This window comes from Mastigoproctus giganteus, chromosome 5 (assembly GCF_048544385.1).
Source record: "Mastigoproctus giganteus isolate SK-2022 chromosome 5, ASM4854438v1, whole genome shotgun sequence".
Taxonomy (NCBI): Eukaryota; Metazoa; Arthropoda; class Arachnida; order Uropygi; family Thelyphonidae; genus Mastigoproctus; species Mastigoproctus giganteus.
The window spans coordinates 22,815,559-22,836,127 of record NC_143579.1 but is presented as its reverse complement, the minus strand read 5'-3'; the positions used below and the strand labels follow the sequence as shown (position 1 = coordinate 22,836,127).

The window sequence follows — 20,569 nt, the reverse complement described above, 5'->3', positions numbered from 1 at the left end:
TCGTCCAGCAAACAGAAAATCGACCCCAGAACACACGCAATTTACAGACAATATATACATGGAACAATATGGCCTTAGTTGCAGATGCTCCTAAACCCAACAACGACAACCTCATCTGAAAAGAGATATTGAGCTTCTTGAAAAGGTCCAGAGAGGAGCAACTCCCATGTTGAGATCTGGAGGAGGGCAACCATAGGAGGAAAGGCTTCGATTATGTGGGCTTCGGAGCGTGGCAACGAGACATCTTAGAGGGAACCTGATTGAGGTTTATAAGATCTGAGAGGGATTACTAAAATATATGAGGGCGGAATTTTCACTGTTATAAAGAATTCCAGAACTAGGGGCCAAGAATTCAAATTACAGGCAAAGAAGTTTAGACTAGATTGCAGGAAGTTTTCTTTTAGCCAGCGAGTTGTTGATTACTGGAACAAATTGCCTTCGCGGGTAGTTGAGGTTGTCAGTTTGAAGATATTCAAAGGTCAACTGGATAGCTACCTGAGGATGGAAGCGCATAATTTGTATGTTCTTTTTTTTTTTGTCTGTGCAGCAAAATTCTGCAGCTTCCTTGAACTATATGGCTAATACTAATTTAACATTGAAGTCACATTAATATTCTTGGGAAAAGACGTTATGTGGTTTCTATCCATCGGTGAAATGTATACTATATACATTAATACACATATAAAAATAAAATAACACTATTAATCCACTTGAAAATTCTTAACAGATCTGCTTTCTTCAATTCATATATAATACAAGCTGAATATTACATTAATTTATTAGAAGGCGACGTTTCAGGATTATTGCCGAACCCCATCTTCAGACCATAAATGCTACATACACTTTGAAGGAATCGGACTTCGGTTAAACTTCAGTATAAGGTTCGTATCCATGGATCTTTGCGACAATGAGTGATTGGCCATGGATCTTTGCGACAATTAGGTACCAGTTAGTGGGAGGATCTTTGCGACAATGAGGTACCAGTTAGTGGGGGGATCTTTTCGAGAATGACGGGAAAGGGGTAAGCGAGAAATCCCCCCCTTTCCCCTTTGGTTTTAAATCGGAGAACGAAATTTCGCATAGGAATAGATAGCAAAATGGGATTCATTCTAAGCCAAAATCGTGGTGATTAACAGCTAATCCATCCATGTAAAAACGGTCTCTTCTGCTGACAAGCACAGACCACTTTAGACAAACATATTTAGTTTGTATGCTGTCGCTGCTCCTTAAAATAGGATGCCAAGCACTTCCTTATATATCGCTCTTGTTCTAATATCAGCTCCAGTGCTCCACCACGAACTCCTGCTTGAAATATCCTATGAGAGTAACAGATGGTTCATTTTCCCCCAAATCCCAGTAGGTGTCCAGATACTTTTGGCAGCCCAGTGCATGCGATATGCTGTATTGCCAAAACATAGCAAGTTATTTAAGGATAATTTAGCTAATACCAAGTAACAGTTAGGCCATACTTGAAGGAATTTTCATCCCGTATTATAAATAATAGCTATACAATAAGTAATTGATATTTTTAGAAATGCATTCTTTTTTATCCAAGCTATCAACCAGTACTTAGAATATATATGGAGGACATTATTAAAATGTATTCAAATGGAGGAGAAATTTAAGTTCTGAAGCACAATCATAATGTTATTATCTCTATTAGCATTAAGAGAAAACGAAAATGCAGAATACATTTTATGCAAATAATTTTGCATTGGAAAACGATCAAATGAAACGAGGGAGGCATTTTTATTAAAATAAGTATCGGGAGATGGTAGACGTGTGTGTACGACAAATGGAAAATAAAAGCACCAACCACTGTACCAAGATAAGCGATTTGCAACGATCATTATAACACTTGTTCTGCTTGCAAATGTTCATTACAACTTGACACTGGGACTATCTACCTGCAGATGGGAACGAAGCAATGCATAGAAATCTGAACATCGTCTTTAGTAAGAAGAGAAACGCAGTATGAGCCGAACCGATCGAGCAAGTTACCAGGGGGAATTTAAAGCGCGACCTCAGCTATATCAGCATCCCGTTACCTCTTTCGCCACTAGGGTACAGATTGTAAATGTACTTAAATTGCAAATGTAAGCTTTGCGCATCTCGCAGCCTCTAGGTTGTATGTTACGGATTGGACGCTGTGCAGGAGACATCATTAAGTTCCATGATTGTCTTTTAGATCTCACACGAGAGGAGAAAAGACATTAGAATCGCATTTGAAGTGTTACTACTACCCAACGCGTTTTATCGTGGAAGAAGCGATGCCCAATATTCTCTCCTTTTATTTGTGCTCAAGAGACAAGCATGGGACCCGTAACACCTAAGTTGAAATTGCATTTTCATTGGTTCTTCGAAGAGATGACCATATGGAAGGTTCGTAGTTAAAATAACTGGAAAGAATGCCCGCATAGCGCTGTCTCTCTTGCTTTACATAATGTTTACAAATAGCATTTTAATATCCATCAACTCTTCTGCAATTCAATGAAAGCAAATTGTAATACGACTGGAGGATCCCTTAGACGCGGATATTTTTATGGTTCTCTTACTGCCTCCCGTTAAGTAGTTTCACACAACAGCTATCTTCAGTATCACATTGAGAATAAAAAGAACACAATCCCCACTGCGTCCAGTAATAACAGACTAAGTATTAGCAACCATCAGTTTAATGAGTACCAAAGACATCGACCACAACAGAATTGGTTTTAGAAGTAAGAATAGTTGGACAAATCTATCCTTTTCTTCTGTTGTTCAGCTGAAGTTTATATTGAAGAGAAAAGAGAGCTTTACACTGTGTTCGTTCTTTCTTAATGGCTGCTTTTCTTCATTCACCAGTTGCAACGGTATTGCACTACTTTAAAATAAACAAAACTCCCTGAAAGGGAAACATTTTACTCACAGCAAACAGTTTTTCATATTTGGCTACTAAGTGTAGTTGTTTTGATGGCTGAATCCGATATATTCCTTGCATCTTCAGTGCACATACGGTCATCTAATATACCTTACACGCAATGTAGGATTATGATGATATTCATGCATGTCGCAGTTAAGCCTTGATGAGTTGATTCCAGAGGGGAACATGCACTTACCTTGAGGGCTCGCAATAGAAAAATAGCTGAGAAGATAATTAGGGAGGTTAGAGGAGGTGTTTTCTTCATCTAGAGAATGGACACTAATTAGAATGGATGACCACAGTATGTGATCGATTCTAGAACCACTAATGGCTGCAAAGAGTCGTGATAAATTAGAAAGGGTTGCAATTAGCAGAGGATGAAGTATTTTTGGTAATTACTGGCCAGATGAGTAATGCATAGTAGTAATGATGAGCACCGTGATGAATATCACTACTGTGACAATAATAATAATAATAATAATAATAATAATAATAATAATAATAATAATGTTTCTTAATTTATTTCGGAAATTACATTTTGGATTTCTTTAAACACATATTTTTACGTTTTCAGGTGTCTTGGATCAGGAGGAGAGATCTACACGTCCTAACAGTAGGCAGGTTTTCTTATACCAGTGATCAAAGATTTCAGACCATCCACCTAGAGAATTCAGATGACTGGACTCTCCAAGTCAAATATCCCCAAAAACGAGACGCGGGGATTTATGAATGCCAAGTTAGCACAGTCCCAAAAATGAGTTTGTTTGTTACATTGAATGTCGTAGGTGAGTATAAAAACATTTGAAACTCATTATTTGGTTACCAAACATTAAAAAGGGAATTATGCGTTCGTAAATGCCATCCACAATACCATAACTGCTCCTTTTATTGTGGTTACATCTTTATGTAACCTTCCCAGCGATTCTTCTTTTTCTTAGGACATTCCTAGGGGAGTTTTATCCAATTTACGAGAAAACCTAGACCCGCTATAATTTAAACAGCATTCCTGCTCAACTATGTGGATATCACAATAGGAATTCCATGTTAGCATCTTGGTTTCAGAAAACGGAAACATATTTAGCAGTTCCATAACTTTTTCCCCCATATTCAAGTAGGAGACGTGTTAACCATTACATTTCTATTCAAGAGGTCATACATGACTAATTTTATCAGTAGTAAAACAGTTCAGCGTGGTCTTTCTATCCCATGAGTTAGTATGCATTTCGAATATGTGATTTGGACTTGGATATTCAAAGTACTGGCTTACAGAGCACGATAGATCTCCCAAAAGGATATCTATTACATTAAATCGCTGATGTGCTTCGCCAGGTGCATTTTGATGATTCTGAAAACAGCGAAATCCCCCCCTGATGTCTTTGTATATTCATCTTTCTGATTTCTATAGGGAGAAAACAGTTGCATAATGAGATATCTCGCTTTAGTTTTCCATGCTTTGGATTGTTATGGGAGACTACTTATTAACTTCGTATTAAACAGAATTTATTCCATAACTCATTCGTTCTTTTATCGGCCCAATTTTCTAGAGTACCGTATACATTACTGCAGGAAAATCTATACTGCTGCTCCTTGAACACGCTAAGTCACCAGGGAATTGCCGAAATAAATTATGTTTATTGAATGGAATGTTTCAAAAAATATAGTCTACAGAGACGAACTCTGTTTCTCTTGATCTCTCAGACAGAGTGGAGACAGATAGATATCCATTCTGTATACCTCTTTTTGTCCGCCTGTTTGGCTGTCGTATAGACAGAATTATCTGGCTTATAGATAGAAATATAGCTAAGCTATCTTTCTGTCTATCTGTTTGGAGTTGTTCTGTCAGAAACACGACACTGTCTGCATGTTAGTTGCCCTAAAGTTGCCCTTTAGTCTGGTGGTCAGAAAACTACTTTCTGTTAAACCCCTTCCTTTATGCGATCGATTCGCAATTTATATACTTTAACTGGACTGACTTAATGACAGCCACAATGTTTTGTATTGACAATGATCGATTGTGTCGTTATTTCAAAGTTAGAACCTCAATGACATTGAAATCCGACACGTCAAGGGCACTGCAACTATCTGCCTACGCCCTTACGTGAAATATCTCTGAATATACTGCCATAGAACATGGGAAAATGTCGTGAAACCAATTCTATACCAATATCGGATGCCAATCTTGGCATCTGGTAGTGCTAATTTTCTATGACACTGAGCAAATAACACCTTGTTGAAAGATTTTTTGCAAATCTTGTGTATTGATCTGAAGTAATGGATGAAATATTATTATGGGAAGCAAAAATCGTGTCATTCTGTTATTTCTAGGCGGAATATGCCATGGTACCTTGGTCCAAATCAAGGGTGAAAGCCAGATAGTACTGTAGAATTTTTGTAAAGATGAGATGGGATTTTAATTGAACAATCCTGTCAAGAGAGGAGTAACTTAGCTTGAGGTGATCTGAGATCTGCATATCGTATACTGATGACCTGATTTTAGTTTGATCCATTTCGGAAATGGTACTCAAAAGAAAATTTCATTTTTTGTTAGATACCGAGGTACCAGCCCATATTTCAAAATCATCTGTCATTAAAGAAGTCAGGAAGCTGAAAGCATTTAGGAGAAGAGGCTTAGGGTTATTAATATGGAAATATGTTCCATATTTTGTTTCAGCACCTACATTTTCCAATCTAGATAAATGTAATCTATCTCATTGGACTGTCTAGTTAAGCTTTATGTTCAAACTCATTATTAATCAGAAAAGAGAAAGTTCGATAAGAGATTAGTAACTTAGATATCCGCTTGATTAAATCCTTTAAGTTCATAGTAAGTAGGCTTAGTGAATCCTCTTCTAGCTCTTCTAGCTCTGATTATTTTTTTCTGCACATATCACTATATTTTTACCCATTCCTTAATTATATTTTCAATAGATCTTTGCAGCCCCTCCAAGTGATGCAGTATTAAAGGTATGAGGTAAAACATTTATCTGAACAACCTTTTAATGAATAATACATCTGTTTTATTATCAATCGATGCATACAAATCGTATATAAAAAAAAAGGTCTGGAGGTAAATAAAAGCTTTGTTTAAATGAAGATAATTCTGAGAAATACGAAATTAAGGTGATGATGTGGTGAAATTAACGGAGAACCATCCAAAATATCACACCAATTCGTAAATAATGGGATAATTAAAAAAAAGAAACATGCAAATGCACAGATAAAGGAATTGTTTAAGTCTTTTGCATAATTAAAGAGAAACTGCTGACGTGCAAAATCTAGAGACCTTCTTTTTTTTTTCTCTCCCCCCCCAACCTCAACCCTAATATAATTTTCCTTTCAGTGTTCGCGATATACCTTGGATTGATTATTCGGCTAGAAGAAAGCATTCGCATTCAATAAAAGCACCTTCATAATTAAACAGAAAACAATTAAAATTAGATACGCTTGGTGCACATAATCAGGATTTGGATTATTCTATTTCCAGCTAATTGCTTTATTTTACTTGCTGGATTAATTATTAAGAGATTCGCTTACGACCAACGTGTAATGAGATGAGATCCACTTAGACTAGGCCGGTAATGAAGAGCTTGTTAACTTCAGACATCACACTCTTCTTCAAGAAAGGCTGATGTCTCTTTTGTATTGGTAAAATTTCGATAAGCTGTAAAACAATTGCCCAAAGAAAGAGAAAGGAGAAAAAAAAGAAAATAATAATCAAATTCTAGCTAGTTATAAATCGATGATTAGTGCGAATCATATCCACCAGATGGCAGCATCAATTTCCGGTTAATTATTATTATTTTTAGAATCCAGAGGTATTTTTGCGCATGCGCACACTCTTCTTCAAGAAAAGTTAGTCTCTTTTGTATGGTAAAATTTCGATAAGCTGTAAAACAATTGCTAAGAAAATAATAATAAAATTCAGGCTAGTTATAAATCGATGATTAGTGCGAATTATATCCACCAGATGGCAGCACCCATTTCCGGTTTATTAATATTTTTTTTTTTTTTTTGAATCCAGAGGTATTTTTGCACATGCGGTGAACAATAAAATACTGGAATTAGAACCAACTCTGAGATGGAACTATTGTTGGAATAAAAAGGAGATTTTTATTATTTAATGTGTCCCCCAAAAAAAGGGAGCAGATGCAAGGTTCATTGCGCGAGACATCTTTTATTCTGTGAATGGTATTACACGCGTACGAGTGCGTGCACACTTAGGTAATATGCATTTTGGCTCGAGGGAGTTGGAATAATGCGAAGTCCAAGGCAAAAAAAGTCAGAAATAATTAATCTATTGAATAGCAATAAAAGTTTCCGAGAGTGGAAAGCAATTTATAAATTATTCATTCCAGTTACAGATCCTGTTTGTCTTACAGCCGTCCTCAGTTCTGTTGTACACTTTAAGTAACATGCTTTATAATTCATCGCAACAAGACCATGTATTTTCAGCCTGTTGTCTTCTCTCTTCGAGAAAGCACTTATAATTCAGGAAAGAAAAAATTCGCCAACGAATATTATCTGTTGTAGGGTTTGAATCTTTTACATCTCTGCTAGAAGAATTCAAAGAAATGTAAATGGAGGAGAGGAAGAAAGCTAAAAAAAAAAACAGTTTTTCTGTTAAAATTCACACCCTTTTGAATAAATTGAGATATGAAGACAAACTATGGTACGCCAGTGACTTTATTCTTTTTTGTAGTTCTTGTTGACAAAAACAGACTGAAAAAAAGTGTTAAGAAAGTTTTCTTTGTTCTTCAGAAACCCGTGCAACTTTTTTAATTGTGGAGGATGCTGACGATAGATAGTAAATCCGTCCGCACTAAGAGTCCATCGTACTATACCTTTGTCAAAATTCGTTGATTCTTGGGAAAATACTGGTCGCCAGGTCCAATTAATTAGACGCCATTGGCAAGCAGGTGGCCGGATTTGTCGAGCCCTGAATATAACTATAATTACATCGCAAAATAACCTTAATACACATGTAGTACTTGGAATCTTCGATTTTTTTTTTTTTTCCATTTTGTTTGGTTATATATTGAGTGATTGTAATTCGGATATCCAACAATGTATAATATATTAAACGTTCGTGGTTTGTTTGGTTGGTACATTTTAAATGAGATCCACTGAAATGCCTGTCATCTATATTTAGCGAACGTTAATTTAAATTCTTTTTCTTAGCCACAATTTCGAATATATTTCCTTGAAATTTCTCCCACAGGCAGTTAAACTTCTGCACGAAACTTTCAAGTAAGTTCCATTGAAAATCTTTCTCGTAACAATCCATTAGGGAAAGCGATGCATAAAATAAAACGCATGTTTTCATATATTATGCAAATAAGCCATAGTTTAGCACTCAGTAGCAAAAATGTCCAGGGAGTTTTGTTTTTATAAAGCATTTTTAACTTCCTTTTAATTCGGGAAAACTTTCTGTCTAAAAGAAGAAAATCACTGGTAACTCTAATATACATTCGCCGGCAGCATTGAAAATCCTGGATTAAATAGCAAACAGGAGAGAAAAATTCTATTTTCAGCGAATTGTTACGTTCTATTTATTTAAAATATTGATACAAACAAAAATTAGATTGCGTTAAAATTGATAATATAAAAATTCTATCGTATTTATCATAATTAATTCCAAGAATAACATTTATCATAATTTGTTCTTTCTTTTATTTTATTTTTATTATGTTCTCTCTCATTAGCATAATTTATTCCAAGAATTAATATGTCCGTTATCAATACGAAATTAAGACTAAATTAAAAATTTATATTCAAATCCAACATTTAATTATCTTAATTATTGCCTATAATTAAAATCATTTACAAAATTTGAATTTTTATTCAATACTTTCTGATCACCAATCATAATCGATTAACAACCAATAATACGAAATTAAGACTAAATTTAAAATTTATTTTTAAATCTAATATTTAATTATCTTAATCACTATCTTAATCACTATTTACAAAATTAGAATTTTTATTCAAGTTAAAATTCACTTTTTCCTCATTAACATAATTTATTCAGAAATTATAATTTTTACATAATTAACATAATTTATTCAGCAATAATAATTATAACAATCCCAATTTTTTTACACAAGTTAAACGTTTTTCTGTCTGTTTTAGAAATATGTTTTCATGTCAGCTGAAACTTTTTCGACGTACAAACATTCATTTTAAGAAATATAATTAATATGGTGTGGTTAAAGGGGGAATTTAAGTATCGGTGAATATAACTGAGATCTCGATAAACAGAGGGTTTAATAAAACTAAGTCTATCATTATACTTAAAGATATGTTTACGTTGTCACTTTTTGCATGGTCTTTTCCAGACAAGCGGCTCTTATATATCTTGTCTTCTTATAAAAACCTGTAATTATCTTGGCATATAGATTTATAGATTCAGCCGAGTTTGGAGTAAGATAAATAAGGCATTATGAAGTGGGTAATGGCAAATTATCATTAATTATTGCTCCTGAAGGAAAATATCGCCTTTCTTTGTGGCCATATGACGTAGATTGATGATTAAATTCGTTTGAATATTGAGTAATGCATCCTTCTCGCTGCTGGCCCGAAAGCTTTTAAATATACAGGCATAGTTATTAGAGTAAAAAATATATATATATATATATATCTCATTTATGAAAATTATCAATTAATTTGATAATAAGTAATATAGTTAATTTATTAAACACGTATTAACAAACTCTTCAAACAAGTTTTAATTTATTAATTAAAATTAAAATTTGTTAATTTTATGCTAGGATTACTGATGTGAGTTGGTTGATGGTTGCCTTCTTAATTAAAAATAAGGCTAAGCATATTTTGTGTCTTTCGTGGATATGGTTAGTAAATAATACCAAACATTTCTTGTATTAAGTTTAAAATTAATTTATAATTCTGGTTTTTTGTTGGAAGTTACAAGATTTCCAGATTTAATTTAAATTACCCATTTGGGTATTCAGATAGCTCAGAGAACGATTAATTAAAATTCTGTTTCGATAATTTTTCTTAAAATAAAGAGTTTGAAAGGACGTTTGAGGAAATGGATCGCATCTTTAAACTTGGAGTGTCTTATGCTGTAGCGGAAAGAATTCAGGCATTAAGTTGACGAATCCACGATTTTAGAGGAATTTTATTAAAGAAGAATGGATAAAGAGAGGACATAGCCATAGAATCCTAGAAGGACTTAGTTTTGAAAAGAGGATGATTACGGTACCTTTTCTACTCGCACAGATTATTTTGTTGAAAAGGATGTGGTTTTAGGACAGGTCTACACGTACTCAAGGTTTTCATAATAAATATTACAATCCGTTAGAACATGAATCTTTAACAGGTCACGATTTCTTGTCTTCTATTATAGATGATTACTGAATTATCTTTTTTTACATTACTCGTCTTGAGTTTTGCATATACAAAGACAAATCAATGAAAAGTCTCAATCGTGTGAGAAAATTTCAATGGAGAAGAAAAACCACCAGTGGAATAAAACAGTCGGAAGGCGAGACGATCAGAACAAGCCCAAGAACACAGATTTTGAGAACAAGTGGAGAAATGCCATCAAGATCTATCTTGAGACGTCTTTGTATTATCAAGACTCTTCGAGAGTCTTTTAATACGAGTATAGCATCTTTCTGTCAGGAACCAAGATGGGATGTTTTCAGGACCTCCCATCTTGCTTTGAAGTTGCAGCCAATAGCTGTGGCTATTGGCTGCAACCGAATTTGGATTTAATCACTGCCATTCGCCGATGGAAAAGGCATGGCCAGAGTAGTACAGTTTAGGCCAGGGTAGTACGAATATTTTTTTGGCAGCAAACTCAGTAGAAGAGATGGGAGATGCTAGAGCTTTGATCCGGATGGAAACCAAACACAGTTTTCACCACTTGAAGTCTCCATTAAGCAAAGTTATGGTACTACACATCAGATGATGATAATAATTTACCACTAGATTGCTATAATTTAACTCAAATAATAGCGACTGTTTCTTGATTTTTTTCTAATGCCTATTTTTATAAGATCCCCCAGATGTTCTATTTATAGAAACATCTGGGGAATCAGTACTCAATCATGTTCTTCTTAAAAAAATAGTAATTTTATACATATAATATTTGGATATTAGTGGAAATAATATTGTCCCCTAATTAAAATTGCGAATTAACCAATTATGAAATATATATTGCTTTATCTGTGAAATGGATGAAAAATTATATCAGATTCGGGAAAAAAAAAAAATAGCAATCTGGATGATTTAAAGTGTTTTAAACTATCTATTGTTTAATATCCTAATTAATTAATTATTGGTTAATTAAAAACATTACATGTTAGTTGGTGAATTAATATTAAAAAAAAAAAAAAACGGAGTACCCAGAAAAAAATTATCGTAGTGTGCAATAATTTTAAATGACTTCTCATTAAAGAAACCATAATATTAGTTCTCCTAACATCAATTATACCTCATAAATTATTAATCAACTTTCTGAATTCTCATTCATTTTTTTAAAAATAATTTTCTTCAAAGCTTCATGACTGATTACTCCCCATTGAGATTTGAATAAAAGATTTATACATCTTATTTTTAATATTCGTTCTTCAGTCTGTCTCTTCATTCGTTCTTTTCTTTTAATGCTTTAAATTCTGCATCCGATCAGAATTATTGTGGAAGAGTACAGGCAGAATAATATTGCATGCGTACAATGAAAAATGAATTTTTTTCCTTCTTCTTCTTGGTTATCAGCAAAGAGAATTTTTATTTTCTTATTTAAAATGAATAACCCAGAGTGGATATCTCAAAATACCTTATCTCCAGAACACCGAAAGAAACGAAGAAGAAAATTTATTATTTCCACACAAAAAAGGCTTATGTCTGTAATATTTATTAAAATTTATAGTTTTAGCAAAGGGGGAAAGTTTGATTATTTTTTCCCAAGGCGGAAAAATTGGAATTCCTCAGAAATGCTTGAGATAGTTAATCGTAAAATCTTCTAGAAAAAGAAATGTTGAAAAGCAAGTTTTCCTGGATGTAAACTTCTTCTTCTCTTGAAAATATAATGCACAGTAGATGCTCTCTAATGAACAATATGTTGGGGATTTTTTTCTTCCTTCCAAAATTGGTATTTTATAAGGAAACTGTCTTTAAAGATGATCATTGTCAAAGCCAAAATGGTAGACCATGTGAGCATTGTACACTCCATCTGTTCTTTTTGCAAAATGGTACCATGCATTCACTAACTTGATCAAACAACCATTAATTTTAATATTACTCTTTGGTATTTGACACTCCATTAAGTTTATAAAAAAACCCTTCGCTTAAAAATTTTAAAAAGTCGAAAAAATCGTTCAATGCTAAAGAAAAGTTTTCTTGCAGCCATAAGATGTTGGGATAAGATATTAAAATTAGAATAAATGTAAAGTTACACGGTAATTTATTCATGATTTAGCATTATATCCTCAACTCAATTGATGGTAATTTCTTAGAGTTGTTCAGTCCTTAAATCAATCGAGAAATGTTCAGATGTTTAAACATACGATATGCAAATGTAATTTGTCACATGGTATGATTATAAGTTCCTTAGTATCAGATAAATACCGCACGCTTTCCAGGGCTTCTTAGTCGATCCAGGACATTGAGAAGATTGGCGATATTTCCGATTTTAGGAAAGATGTTATTGTTGGAGCATGTTTAATCAAATCTGGAGCTACACTCCATGAGATATCTAGTGAAATCCATGCCACGATGTATATTGCTGTAATTCAGGTGGCCCTACTAGATATTGACTAAAGATTCCTAATTTTTTGGTCAGTGAGTGTAGTTTAATAAAATCATAACATACGAGGACTGTTTAAAGTATAACATAACATAATTTTATTCAAAGCACGATACATAACTGAAGGCACTCGTTTTCATTTCTACATACACTGAGTGGCCAATTTATTAGATGCACCCACCATATTCATGATGGAAAGTAGATTGACTGGCAATTCTGTAGTTATTTCTGATTTAGTATTCTATATATACTTTTTAAAGAGTCGCTGTATGTCCTTTTACTATTTTAAACTAATAATCAAATATTTTTTAAATTAAATATTAAAGATCTCTCATATGGTGTTCTTGATACCTTCTCAATAAGTTTCCTAAGAAAGAAATTTCCTGACTATCGTTTTTTCAAGCAATGCAGCCTTTTAAAAGATCATACAGAAAAAATTAGAGAAAGAAATATAAGTGGACAGAAATCATTGGATACCAGCCTAGTAACGGGAAGTGGGTAGGGTCACCTTTCGCCAGGATAAAGGCAGTCACACGGCGAGGCATTGAGCCTACTAGTTCACGAAAGCGTTCCACATGGATTTCCATTCATGCTTGCTGCACCGCTGTTCATAATTCCGTGGCATTTTTGGTGGAGGATCCAAAGTTTGAAAGGACTTTTCCATAGCATCCTAAAGATGCTCCACAGGGTTCGTGTCCGTTGAACGGTGAAGCCATTCCAATCTGGTAAAATCTGCGGAGTGCTCTTCGAACCATGTTCTAGTCACCATGGCTCTATGGGAAGACTCATTGTCCTGCTGGATGAGTCCATTGCCCTGTGGGAGCACGATGACCATGAATGGAGTTATGTATCCATCCATGCAAATGGTCTGCAAGGATGGACACGTAACGTGAACCGTTCTGGGACTGTGCAATATTTGATGAATCCAGAGAACAGCTGAGGAATAACGTCCAAGGATTCTCCCCAACTGCAGTGGAACAACTAATTCAGACACCAAGTAATCTTGCAGCACTCCAGGCCTTTGCAAAAGAAGTTTTTTTCTCGGAGGAAGAGGCTTATTCTACCCAAGATCAATCAAGTCTGAAGATAAAATTGGATAATAAGAAGATTCGTTTTACCAAGAAGACCTGGACAATATGTAGAGTTTTAAAAGTGTTTATGATGTTAGAGTTATTGGTAGCCACAATTGTTTAAGATGTGGATAAGTTGCTAGTGTAAATTTTATGTGTTTTTATTTATTTATTTTGTTTTAAATTAATTTATAAACTTTATGATGTTATAATGTTTTATTTATTTATTTTATGAAAGATGTAAGGTACTCAGTTGAGAGTTGTTAGGCGGATTTGAACTTACATTCTAGGTGCAGCTTTATTTTTAATAAAAATAAAATAACCTGGGCCGTTCAGAGATGCGTCTACACGTACCAAAGGTCCTAACCTGTCGAAGTTGAACACTTCCCACACCATTACCGACCATCCACATGCCTGAACAGTTCCTTGTTGACACGTTGGGTGCATAGCTTCGTGCGGTTTCTGCCAGTTTTGCACCCTCCCGTCCGTACGTTCGAAATAACTGGAAACGGGACTCATCTGACCAGAAGACCCGTCTCCAATCATCCAAGGTCCAGTGCGATGTTCTTTCGCCCAGTTGAGTCCTGTGTCATGGTGTTAGCAATGGGACTCTGGCGGCTCTCATAATCAATTGTGGCTAATGGTGGTCTTGGTGGAGACGTTTCTGGCGCCTCCCTCGTTGAAGTGGGCGGTGATTTGTGCAACTGTCGCTCTCCAGTTGGCTGAAACAATGCGAGGCAGACATCGACGAACAAGTTCATCCACCACCTTTCTCCACCCACAGTGCTGTCGACGATGAGATGTTATTCCGGAAATGGCGTATTCCGCGATAGAGTGATCCATGGTACTCACTCTCATCCCTCTTTAAGAATCGGTTAACTCACGACGTTTATCCATACTGACATCGAATTACCGTCTACGTGAATGCAGTGTACCTATACACCTGCCAAGTGGTGGGTTCATCCTCTAGCGAGAGGGGTGACAGCGTCGCATTGCCCAGGAACCAGGTATGCCACGAATGCTGTCCTTTCAGTGTATAACAGATCTGTCCTTCACAACGAGTTGCCTCAGTAATTCACTGTATCGAAACAGAAATGATTACGTTATTTAAATGAGTAAAATTGGTTTTAATAAAATGTAGCTTAATTATTTCTGCGCGTGTATCGATTAAAAAGAACAAATATTAATGATAAATTCAAACAAATGCGCCGTATTGGAAAATAAAAATTCTGAATGAAAGAATATGAGAGCTCCTTCTAGCGGCCATTGGCGTTGCTACGTGAACCAAAAGAAGAGAGAAGCACTGGTGTGGCTGTAATTTTTCATATTTTGCCGCATCTGGTTATCGCTTAGCAAAAAGTACACGATGAAAGAAAGAAAACGCCACTCTTTTTTTTATTTTTATTGCGGTAGATTGGCTGGCAATTCTGTAGGTACAGAAGTTTTAACTTTGCACGCATGCGCAGTTTTTGCGAATTGATTACTGGGCGCTCATAGGCATTTAATGTGGGCATTAGAATAGCGCTTTGTTAGCGAGAAGAGTCCCCGGCTTGGAAATGTGCCACGCAGGGTTGCACCACAATCGGTTCTCTTCATAAAGAGAAGCGATTTTCGAAAAATGAGGCGCGTTCGACGACAATGTTTTCTCGCGCAACTTGACCACTCACTGCACCAAGAGGCATCGGAGTGGAGGGCCCTCACGCTGCTAATTGCCCTCTCGTCGAAATTTAAGTCGTTTCTTGTATAAAACCTCACCACTACAACGCCATTCTTCACTGTACAATGGTGCTGCTCGATTCAGCATTGTATAGTGAAGCTTAATAAACAGTATGGTCGAGAGATCTCTTTTTCTCTCTCTCTCTCTCTCTCTCTTTGTCTGTCTGTCTGTTTATTTATCTTTCTTCCATTGTCGTCTTTGCTGTCTGTCTGTCTGTCTGTCCCTGACTCTGTTTCTTTCTCTTTGTCTTTACCTCTCTGTGACTGTCTATTAACCTCTCTTTCTTTATATTTCTCTTTGTCGCTCTTTCCTTTCGTGTTTCTTTCTCTATCTCTCTGTTTTTGCCTGTCTGCCAGTTCTTTCTTGCATTGTCAGTCTTTGCTTTTTGTTTATCTGTCTGTATGTCTTTGCGTGTCGGTCGGTTCGTCTTTCGCTCTCTTTCTCTCTCTCTCTCTCTCTCTCTCTCTGTATTCATTCCCTTCTGTCTGTCAGTTTTCTCTCTCTCTCTCTCACTCTCTCTCTCTCCTATTGTCTGTCTTCGTCCGTTTCTGTATCTTTATTTCTCTCTTTCTCTCCCACCCTGTCTATCTGTTTCTTTCTTTTTCTCTGTCTTTGCCTGTCGGTCTATCTGTCTCTCTCCCATTATCTGCTTTCGTCTGTTTGTGTATTTATCTGTCTGTCTCTCTCTCTCTACCCCCCCCCCCCATTGTCTTCGTCTGTTTGTATGTATTTGTGTTTCTATTTCTCTCTCTGTTGTCTCCCTCTCCTTTTCTTTCTCATTTGTCTTTGTCTGTTCTATCTAGCTCGCTCTCTCACTTTGTCTGTCTGTTTCTCATTTTGTGTATCTCTCTTTTTCTATTTCTCTCCATCTGTTTGTTTTTCTCTCTCTCTATCTGTACCACTTTTATCTCTGTCTATCTGTATCGCTCTTTCTCTCTCTCATTATCTGCATCTCTCTTTCTATTTCTCTGTCGCGCTCTTTCTCTCTCTTTCTATTTCTCTCTCGCGCTCTCTCTCAGTCTCTCTCTTTGTCTGTGTGTCTTTTCCTATCTATCTACTTCTCCATCAGTGTCTTCTCTCTCTGTCAGTCTCTCTCTCTCTCTCTGTCAGTCTCTCTCTCTCTCTCTCTCTCTCATTATCTCTCTATTTACCTCTCGCCTTCCTTGTCTGTCTATTTCTTTAACTCTCTCTATCTTTGCCTGTCTGTTTCTTTATCTCTCTCTCATTTCTTATCTGTATCTCTCTCTCTCTCTCCTTTCTTGTCTGTATCTCTTTCTCTCTCTCTCTGTCTCATTACCTGTCTGTCTTTCTCTCTCCTTTCTTGTCTGTATCTTTTCTCTCTCTCTCTCTCTCTCTCTCTCTCTCTCTCTCTCTCTCTCTCTCTTCAGCTGTCTGTTTCTTTCCCTCTCTCTCTCGATCTCTCTTTCCCCACATTACCTATGTTTCTTTCTTTCTCTATCTCTCTCTTTCTATTTTTCTGTCTGTTTCTCTTTTTCTGTCTTTGTAAGTCTGTCTGAATCTCTCTGTGTTTACCTTCTCTTTCCCATTGTCTTCGTCTGTTTGTATTTCCGTTTCGCTTTTTCTCTCTGTTCTCGCTCTCTCTCCTTCTCTTTCTCATTTGTCTTTGTCTGTTCTTTGTCGCTCTCTCTCACTCTGTATGTCTGTTTCTCAATCTTTATCTATTTTTTTTCTCTCTATCTGTATCTCTTTCTCGCTGTCTTTTTGCATCTATCTTTTTCTCTTTCTCTCCATCTGTATCTTTCTCGTTCTTCTCTCTATCTGTTTCACTTTTATCTCTCTCTCTCTCTCTCTCTCTCTCTCTCTCTCTCTGTTTTCCTGTCTGGCTCTCTTTTTCTTTGTCTGTGTGTGATTCTGCCTTCTAATACACTCTCTGTATAGCATAAGAGTCAGCAGGGAAAAAATTCCATTAAAGTATGTGAAAAGGTCTCTTTCCATGGAAACGCAATTCATTCTTCTTGTACAGAAAATGCACATTTAATATTGGACCATCGATCTCAGGGTGGCATTCAAATCAGCTCCCTTCCCTTACTTTCCATTACTCCTACGTCTTTACTCTAGAAAAACTAAAAAGGAAACAACCGAATGATTCATCTGAACTTATTAAATATTATGAACTTTCGTGGAGGAATGAGAAAAAATGAAAAGTGCTGCTTCTAGTCTTTTGGGAAGAACTGCTTACTGAGTTATGGTTGTGTATTCCATTTATTATATTTAATAGCGTTCCGAATAACCTCTTTCAACATATGCAAGAGCCAATGACTGGGGTTTTAATATTCGTGTATTACATTGGTGTGCAAAACTTAAGGACCAACACTATTTCTATGGATTACAACCACAAAATAAAACGAAACAGCCTGTGGCGATTTGCATAACTGTGGCTATTCATTAAAAAGCTAGTGCACGTGCAAAAATTTGAATCGTGATGAGAGGGCTCACATAAACACATAAAAGCAGCAGTTCAGCAGTTAAGTGCAAATTACCGAATGGTGAGCACGATTGTTTCAGACGTTCGATTGGTTTCATACAGTGCTACAGACAACAACATCTGGATGACTTTGCCCGGGGTACAATAATTGGGAAGCACGAGGAAGGTCGAAGTGCGAGGAGTGTGGCTGCAGAGTTCGGTATTGTCCATAGCATGACGTCTGACGTGCGTGGTCGGCCTTCAGAACGACAGATACAGCTGTTCGGAGAACCAGTAGTGGTCATCCACGAAAAACAACGCCCAATGATGACCGCTATCCATAAAGGTGGACTGTTTGCCCGACGGCCAGTACGCCGTGGCCCTTTAACACCTGCCCATCGGAGACACCGTTTACAGTGGTGCATCGAACACAAGGACTGGACAACAGCGCAATGCGGTAAGGTACTCTTTACTGATGAGAGTAGATTCAGCCTCAGCAGCGATTCTGAACGTCAGCTAATCTGGCGAGAGGCTGGCACGGTATGGCGGTCGAGGTGTTCTCGTCTGGTGAGGCGTTATCTTGTATGGACGTACACAACTCCAGATACTGGAAAGTGGTACTGTAACCGGTGCATGCTACTGTACTGAGGTAACCCTTCCCCATGTGCGTCTCTTCCGAGGTGCCATTGGCCTCGAGTTCGTGTTTGTAGATGATAATCCCACACCCCATCGCACTACAGCTGTTGATATGCTTTTGGAAAGTGAAGACATTGTTCGTATGGATTGGTCTGCCCTTTCCAACGATCTAAATCCCATCGAACACATATGGGACGCTCTGGGCAGACGCCTAGCGGCACGTCCACACCCATCAGAAAATGTTCACCAGCTGAAGATGGCGCTGACAGAGGAATGGACCTTACCTAATCAAAAACATTGTTCTAAGTATGGACAGGCGTTGCAAAGCCTGCATCGACATTAGGGGTGGCCATATCTCCTACTGAGGACCACCTCTTCCCTTTGTTCCATCTTTGGCAGTGATGCATCTGTATCATGACAGCCAGTGCTATGTTGCCATTTGTGAATAAAGTCCCTCTGTACGTTTTGTTTCTGTTGTTGTGTCCTTCATCATTTTTGTACCGCACGAGGTTCCTTTGGTATGCTTTTCCCATATCCAGGACACTCCTATGAGAAGCTACAGTGAAAACCTGACTAGTCCTTATGTTTTGCACACCAATGTATTTTTCTAGTGCTGGGCCGATTTCCTGATACAACACTATCGCTCTATTATTCACTTTATTTATAAGTTTATAACTTTCGCAATGGCCCAGAGGTTGCGACACTGGACTGCCAGCTTGAAGAACCCGGGTTCGATTTCCGTCTTGGTGGAGCAAACACGTATCCATCACGCTTGGAAACTGTATACCAAGATATAATAATTATGAATATAAATATAATAATAAAAACATCGCGAAAGCCAATTCATCGGCCTTATCACACCCAAGATCGAATTAACGACTAAGACAGGTATTGGCGCCACCAGGTGTCCCTACGAAGGACTAATTCACCGCTGGATACAAGTCGAAGCTAAAGAGGTCCACCGCCATAGATAGATGACGATCTCGATGTCGAAGAGAAATAATGAACATACTGCATCGTGTGTGGTGCAGGATAAAGTCACTTGCGTTTAGGCCTTAGGCAGAGACAGTCCACCGAAAAAGACGGTGAAGCGATGGCTACCACAATGGAAGGGCAAGACCATCCAGCCCCATCAACTGGAAGTGCTTCCGTCGGAACTGCGCTACTGACCACATAGGAATGAAGAAAACACCATCGTATGAAACGAAGAAATGAATATGTTCAACATGAGAAAATATTGCAAAGTAACCAAGCTTGAGCCCGATACGACACTGTACAAGACAGGACTACATACTAAGTGGTTGGAACGATTCCCGACTGTTCGGATCAGCTAACAGCGAATATCAAACCAGAGAATGACTATCGTCACGAAGAACCTGATTGCTCCTGCCATCTTGGAAAAAATCAAGCAGGATATGAGCGACCAACAACAAAGAACAAAGAATATGGATAACATCCAACCAGAGGAGGAAGAGCAAGAAGAAATGCAACCCAGAGCAGCTGAAGTGGAAAGAGACAAGGTCAGAATTTGAAGGAATGAACCCAAAAAAGAATCCCACCTTACGGAAGCAGAGACCCAAAGTATCCTGTTGTAAGTCACAGAGCACCTCAATCGGCAAATAATACCACATTACGTGGACAACGACGGAGCGACGCTTGGGTCCATACACAATGGAAGAGAAACTAGAGACCAGCTGAAGAACCATCAAAAGAAGGAACCGCCACCATGGGAAAGAAGGCTTGAGTAGAAGGTAGAAGAATTAAGAGTCAATTTAGGCCAACTGTATTGGAAGCTGATTGGAAACGTGAAGAGCATTCACAAGAGAGATAACATCCACAGCAAACACGGATAATAGACAAATTATTCAATGAAAACCAAAGCGTCTTCTACAGAAGTATGGGAAAAGAGAGGAATGAAGGCAATGGAAAGAAATTACACGAACAGAAGACGATCGAGAAGTTTTGGAGACAACGTATGGAGCTGTAGCGTAAGACAAAAAAAAATATTATTTTTAGGCCACCAGAATAATTAAATTCATCTGCTGTGATCTTA

General features: G+C 37.0%; 1 protein-coding gene across 1 annotated transcript in view; it reads left to right on the top strand.

Moving 5' to 3' along the window:
• LOC150085237 (lachesin-like) overlaps positions 1-20,569 on the top strand; it is a 235,496-nt gene that overhangs the window by 197,461 nt on the left and 17,466 nt on the right. The window contains exon 3 of the mRNA XM_090373107.1: positions 3,474-3,684. Coding sequence (XP_090229233.1) covers positions 3,474-3,684 — 211 coding nt within the window. The remainder of the gene's footprint in view (positions 1-3,473; positions 3,685-20,569) is intronic.